The 7447-nt window shown below is 34.3% G+C and overlaps 1 protein-coding gene across 1 annotated transcript; it reads right to left on the bottom strand.

Annotated features, from left to right (window-relative positions):
* Positions 1–2665: 2665 nt before the first annotated feature.
* LOC112764356 (protein DOWNSTREAM OF FLC) lies at positions 2666–5607 on the bottom strand. The gene is made up of 2 exons (XM_025809911.3): positions 3924–5607; positions 2666–3231 (listed from the first exon to the last, which is right to left on the bottom strand). Exons 1-2 carry the CDS (start codon positions 4078–4080, stop codon positions 2900–2902), a joined length of 489 nt encoding a protein of 162 aa, XP_025665696.1. The 5' UTR covers positions 4081–5607; the 3' UTR covers positions 2666–2899.
* Between the last annotated feature and the right edge of the window lie 1840 nt (positions 5608–7447).

The following is a 7447-nucleotide window of genomic DNA, read 5'->3' as shown; positions in this document are numbered from 1 at the left end:
GATAATCAAAGGGATTTTTTTTTCTGGTCTGATAAAAATGGAAATGATTTTTTTTTTTCACAATATCTTTTGGCCGAAAAAGTTAAGGATTAATATGTCGCGTATTGAAGCTCATTTAAGAGTTTATTGTTGGCCAATAAATTACTATATATATAAGGTAAAACTCAAACTCCTAATATTTATTTAAACGGTTTTGTTAGCTAGACAATAATTTTTGTAAACAATATAAATAATAGACTTTAAAATTTGCCCAATAAAATAAAAACACACTACACCCCTACAAAAATCATGGAAATCATAAGTGAAAAAAAAATTTTGTTCACTAAACTCATTATCTTTTTATATTTTTTCTTATTTAAATAAACTAATGAACTAATCATTAGACCATCTAACTTGATTAAAATAGAAATGAACTTAATTCAAACATTTTTCTTTTTTTTTTTTTTTTTTTTGGTCAGGTATTCAAACATTTTTCTAAGAGGACTGTCAACTGTATCATTATTTAATGGGCTTTAGCTTTGGTCTTTTAAGTTTTTACGAACCTCAACAAATATCCATATCAAATGTCTACTGTGGATGCTATAAATGGACCTTTTTTTTTTTACATGTATCTTCTCCGGACACACAAACTAAAAAACATTCTATTCTTCTTTTTATGTCTCGTGTAGTCGTGTATTCCTTTTCCAACAAAGATTTTTCATTTATTTTTCGTTTTTTCTTTATGTGCTTATATTTATAATCTAGGTTATATTTAATTACGTAATTATGGGGGCTTTGTAGCAAATCTAAGACAAGGCCACGCTACTCAAGCAGTATTACGGAGAGTTTTCTATGAACTCCAAATGGCTTGAGATCTAGGATGAAAAGAGTGATGGTTGGAAATGGACTCTAAGGCAACTTATGATGGAATCCATAAAGCTAGACTAGTTAGCAAAGAACAATTTGAAGAGTTAAATTTTAAAGTGGTCCTTAAATTTGCAATTAAGTCTCGAATTCCTCCTTAAACTTAAAATTGTCCCAAATTTATTTTTGAACTTAACAACGGTCGTCTTCAAAAATTTTTCGCCGATGAATTGATGATGTGGTTGGATGGAGACTACGCCGGACTTGTAAACGTTGTCGTTTCGTTTCTGAAGCTGAAGGTGAAAGTGAACTTGGAGAAATCCTTCAATTTCCGTCCTCTCTTCTCTTCCTGAATTTCACCATAGCGAACTCTCCTCTCCCCTTGAGAGCACCACGTCCATGGTAGGCGACCAGTGTAAAAGCAGAAGAAGGCAGAGCGAATTGTCAAATTTTGAATCTTCCTTAATAAACTGTTTTAGATAATTGATTATCAGAAGGTTCTCGACATTTCCAAGGTCGTCGAAAGGGAGAGAAGATAGCTTACTGACGGCGAGGAGGCCAGCAACACGGCATCGGTGGCCGGTGGAAGAGGACTTGGGGCGGTAGAATGGGAGTATGTCGAGCGAGATCCAGTGCTCTCGTTGAAGAGAGAGGGGTCGATTTTGGGAGTGACAAGGTGACAACGGATGGAGTGAAAATGATGTCGTTTTAATTGTATTTGAGCGGCCAGAAAGGAAATGACGACGCTTACAAGTTCAATGTTGTTTCCGTCCAATCACGTCATCAATCTATCGCCGAAAAATGCCTTAGGAACCACCATTGTTAAATCCAAAGATAAATTTTGAATAATTTTAAATTCAAGAACGAGTTCGAGACTTGATTGCAAGTTCAGAGACTACTTAAATATTTAACTCCAATTTGAAACACCCACCTAATTTTACATTCCTATATATCACTCCCAAAGATCTAAATAGTTTGTTAGATGATGATGTAAATTGGTTAGCCATATCCCGTATGATTTCAGGTTGTGTAATTTTCTTTTTTCCGACTTAAACCCCATTCGAATACATAAAAAATATATATATAAACATAAACACAGACACTAAAGACATAAACACAATAACATAAAAAAAATAGCCTGTTTGGTAACTAAGCATATGATAGTACATACAAATCACAACTATATAAAAATGTCAACATTACTCTTATAACAAACTACGGCCACTTCACCATAACATCCCCAAACACCACCATAAAACAACTCTTAATCAAAATTTCAATCCAATAAAACAATACAAGATTATTCTAACAAACATTAATCAAAGATAAAAATACACAATTTAAAAAAGGAAAAAAAAAAAAAAAAACAAAACAGATCTCGCAAAAATGGTGGTGGTGAATCTAGCAAAGGCTGGGGAAGGATCAGGGGGAAGGATCAGGGGGGTGGGAGTGATGGAGAGAAAGAACAGAAAAGTTGTAGGGCTTATTGTATGAATGGCAAAATAACGGTAGAAGTGTCAAAATCTCTGAAAGGATATTAAATACATATATTTATGTCTTAACAATCATGAGTAAGTGCGTACTGCTATGTCCATATGAAAATGACAGTATCCAAACTGCCAAACTAAACTATCTCCAAACCCAATCTCTTGTTCCGGAAAAAAAAAAATAACAAGAAACTTTACCCCTTTCTTAATCCATTCCACATCTTCCTTTCTCCACAAAGCATTCTTTATGACAAACATCCCATTAGACCAGTACTGGTATTAAGAAACGAATAATGAATAGTTTATTACAATGACATAAAATAGACTACATCCTCTAGTCCAAGATCAATTAACTCATATAAATTATAATATAGCCAAGGTCCATTATCATACATATATATATCATCATAAAATGAAAATGTTGAGATAACAATCCATCTCTATCAAGATTGAATTAAATAAACATCATCATCATCATCAATCAGGGAAAACTCAAATCCGCAAATCAGAGATTGATAAACATTACAGGACACATACTAGATTTGCTAAAAGTGAACTATATAAATAAATTAATTCTCATTATCAAACTCCTGGTATTGCTTGAGGATCTCGGCACAACCAGCAGCAACATCTTCGGTCATGAATCCCATGGCATTGGCGAACCTGGTGTCGGAGGCAATGCCGTTTTGGCGTGTAAGGGCAACACGTGCCTGTTCGCGCCCCGGGGTCACCACCTTGCATCGGTGGTGAGGGCTGCTCACAAGCTTGGCGTCACAGATTTCGTCGGCGTGGTCCTCATTGACATAGATGGTGTATGATCCAGTTGAGTCTGTCCTTCCCTTCTTTGTGTACACAACTTCAGTTCCGGTTTTGTCCATGCATTCAACCACAACCTCAGCACCTGTCCCAGATCAAAGACACAACCATTGAACACAAAGTTTGTTAAGTTACAAAAGCACACAATAATCAATGCTAAACTATGTCAAATTCAATCAACCTTAAAGGTTAGCTGAACGGGTCAAGGTTTCAACTCCAGTTTTGCTTGCATTTTAGGTTTTTTTACATTTATTGAAAAAGACTTGGGACTCGCCCAATAACAACATAATTAATTAAACTTAAGAACAAGCTATCGAATCGAACTAAGTCAAATCAAATAGTCAATTCTAATGATTAAAAAATAATTGAAATAAGGAAGAAACATAAAATAGCAGATCCTAGTGACAACACCCGTCACCATTTTTTTTATGCTCAAGACATCCATGATCCATCAAGAGCAGCCACTTTAACAACTTTTTAATTTGAGAGTCATTTTAAAAATTATTATTAGATCCAGCAAAATGTATAATGAATTGACCAGACAAAAACTGGAATAATAGGAATGTTAGCCCAGATCTGTGAGCCTAGAAATGCAAACGGCTAAAAGTTCTTCCAAATGAACAATATTTAATTTCTCCCTTGGTCTAAACTAAGATCTCACTATTGAAACTACAATTTTACTTAATGAGAAGTTGATAAGAGTGAAGAGAAAACAGATCTGAGATAATAGTGGTATAGTAGCTAATAGCAGCATTGAAGCTAAGAAATAGGGTTTACCAGCAATGTAGGTGGTGGCAGAGGTCTCAAAACCAGCACGGCAAGGGTCACAGTAGACACGGCCCTGCACGAGGAAGGGGTTCTTCGCTGGGCGGATGGCTGCAACCATCGCCGGAAGAACACACAAGAACATAAGAAGCGCAACCTTGGTGGCCATAACTAACTCTATTACTCTGATCTCTCACAAACAAGAAGCAAAAGTGAAAGAATGTATGGCAATGGATGGATGAACGAGTAGGGGGGTTCAATAAAAGGGTCGAGACACAGACAGGATAGGCCAGTGCGGAAACAGAAATGGTAAAGAAAAAAAGAAAAGCGCGTGGGACTCGTTTGCCTGCGCTGGGGTACATGGTAACCAAATGTGGTCCCTTAATGATGACCTGACACGTCATCGTGATGGGTTCGTGGGTTTACGTGGAAGGGAGAGCGAGCGCGGGTGCAGAGGAGTGGGAGAGTGTGATAGTGTAGGGGAAGACAACAGTGGCGGTGTTTAATGGGTGTAATATTTGTAATGCAGCTGTCGCTCGCTGTCGGTGGATTGCATGTGACTCCCACACTTGTTTTCTCTTTGCAACAATTGAATATTGTTCTTTACGAATTTGTTTGGAAAAATGTTTACATAAAATAATTTATTTAATTATTTTCTTTACATAAGAGTAATCACTCTTGAATAATTGTGAATCCAATCTATCATTACCGCGTGAACCGCCGATGATTTCGTCCCTTCTTTTCTTTCATCTCAATCAAAGTCTTTGGTTCCTTTTACTCAATGGTTGCTAATGTTTCTAGCCAACTTCTATTCTCAAAATGGAGTACCATCAATGTTTTCAACTTATTCTCAATTTTTCATTTCAGGTTTTTCACCTTTATAACTTTTATAAACGGGTCGTTCTAGTGTACAAATCAAAATTGATAAAAATGTACAGAAATTTATTGCGTGTGGATAAAAGGTTGACGCGTCTACCGTTATGTTGTTGAATGAAGTAGACTATTATCAAAAAATGTTCCCAATCTAAAAAGATGCTTAGCTAAGCCGCAGTTTGACGATAGGATTCACTCCTCTTATGTTGATTTTTGTAACGGGCATGGTTAAATTTGGATCGAATAGGAGATTATTTGTTTATTCATTTTTGGGTCATGAAATAGCCCTGACAAAAGGTATTGGATTGGAGAGTAGGATAACTCATGAAAGGTTCTCGGAGAAAAACAATGAGTGGATGTTAAAAATTCTAAGTAACTGTGGCAACACTCGGTAGGAGAGGAGTTAAACGAGGAGAAGTTGGATTTAGAAGAGTGTAGATTCCTTCGCCACCAGACATTAGACCAGCAAATTGAATATGTTGCAAGTTGCAAGAACCATATATTTGTATTATCAGCTTAAGTGACGATAATGACAGTGATCTTCTTTGGCTACCACATGAGGAACGACAACAATAAGAAAGGAGGCAATACAACATGACTGTGAAAGAGTGAAGCTTTTGTAAGAAAACCTCGTCGACCGTGTTATGGAGTGCGGTGTTATCAGAGTTGTGGGGCTATCAATTCCGGACAAAACCAACCGGATATCTTGTAAGTAATCATGTTACGGCATTCTTTTTGTGTATTGTAGTGTCTCAGTATGCATGTGGTTTATGTAGATGTTAATATAAAGGAAAAGTATAGATTTTTAAACAATTTGTTTACTGCATGTGTAGGATATCGTGAAGTTATTATTTATGAAGGATGTTTTTGTAAAGACGTATAAAACGTCTTTTTTGTAAAGATATTTATAAGATATTTATGTATTATATTATTATTAAATGTATTAATAAATTTATTATTTTTTAATTTTTTAATAAATTAAAATAAAATTAATTTTTTATAACAATAACAATAAATCTAATTATTATCAAATTCGGTCGAACTGATTAATTTACATAATTTATTAGATCATTTTTTTAAACAAAAACTAGAGATATATTTATCTTTTTATCAAAAAATTTAAACATGATTCAATTTAAATTGTGTAGATCGATCGGATTAAATTAGGTCTAATAATTATAGTGCGGATAATTGGGTTTATTATTGTTGTTATAATAAATCAATTTTATTTTGATTTATTAAAAATAAATTATTAACCAATTTAATAAAGATGTCTAATAATATTATGATATATATAAATGTCTTTAAAAAAAATATTTTTAATGTTTTTATGAAAGTGGTCTCTATTATTTATTTGGTCACAGAATTGAGAGCTAGTTGAAATTACGTGAATAAACTATATTTGATTTAAATTTTCTAAGCCTATAGTTAACAGAAAAATAATTAACTGAAAATCTTTATTATACTTTATATATTATGATGCCATTACTTATATATGTATGAGTAGTTAAAGTGGTGATATGATTTTTTTTTTTTTTTGCTACTTGAATGTAAATGATAATAACATTCTATGTAAATGATACTAGCATACTCGTATAAATCTAATTGAGCACTCATATTAGGTACAATGTCAACAAAAAATAAATAAACAAAAAAAACTTTTAAATATACAATAATGTGAAATAAAAAATATTATTTTTGGTTACAAAATTTGATCCATATATAATATATGAGTATTTTAATATCTTTAAAACTAACTCTAAAAGATTTTCGTTCTTTTAAAAAATTACAATAGGGAGTGTTTTTTTTTTTTTCTTCAAAAATAAAATTATTATTCAATTTAATTTGAGAAAGAATAAAATGTCCAAATGAGACTATAATAATTCAGACAAAAAGGGAAAATCTCAAAGTTCAAAACAATGAGCAAGTAAACGTAATATCATCTTAGTGAGAAAGAAATCCCTAAATCAAAAATTAGGAACGTGGGGAAGACACTTCTGAAGAGAGGAACCGCAAGAGTCTTCTCACAGTTTTATCAACTTCACCTGGGGGCTGATTCTTTGTTTAAAATTGGTCTCATTAAGGGCATGCCAAATGGACCAACAGTACACGCTCAATGCCAACGGGTTCGTCATCTCCATCTCAGACTGGTTCAGGTGAGTACGCTTATGTTTCCAACACTGATAGAAAAATTCTGCTTCTTCCCCATGGTCCATACCTCTAAACGGGCTTCTCAGTCATACTTGCTTTGCATGAACACAGGAGAAAAGAAAAGATAGTGCATGATCGATTTCGCGACAGCGCTACACCTTGGGCAAGTCTCGGATCTCCCAGGCAGACGCCGATGAAGAAGCTCCATCACCGGAAGCTTTAACTATAGGGGGAGCTTCAATTTCCACAAATTCGCCCAAGTGTTTTTCCTTTGTTGGAGGTTCGGAATGAGCTCCAAAAGGGGGTGACTGAACTGATAAGCTATTCGGTATCCGGATGAGACTTCATATTTACCAGATTTATGAAACATCCATGTAAGTTTATCATTACCATTAACAATTTTGGTTCGTAAAATCTGGTTGCTGATTTGGGCTGGAAATATGCTTTGGATGGTCTGTTGATTTCATTGTTTGTCGAGGGTTAACAGGTGGCTGACTTTGATTACTGCTTAG

The sequence above is a fragment of the Arachis hypogaea genome, chromosome 17 (assembly GCF_003086295.3).
Source record: "Arachis hypogaea cultivar Tifrunner chromosome 17, arahy.Tifrunner.gnm2.J5K5, whole genome shotgun sequence".
NCBI classification, from domain to species: Eukaryota; Viridiplantae; Streptophyta; class Magnoliopsida; order Fabales; family Fabaceae; genus Arachis; species Arachis hypogaea.
Note: the sequence above shows the minus strand (reverse complement) of the source record. Positions and strands in the feature narration are given on the sequence as shown.

What these genes read in the sequence shown, in the direction of transcription:
- LOC112764356 (XM_025809911.3), bottom strand. Translation starts at nt 4,080, where the DNA reads ATGGCCACCAAGGTTGCGCTTCTTATGTTCTTGTGTGTTCTTCCGGCG. An exon ending in TGCCACCACCTACATTGCTG is followed by an intron (nt 3,232 to 3,923) that starts GTAAACCCTATT and finishes GATCTGGGACAG; the next exon opens with GTGCTGAGGTTGTGGTTGAA.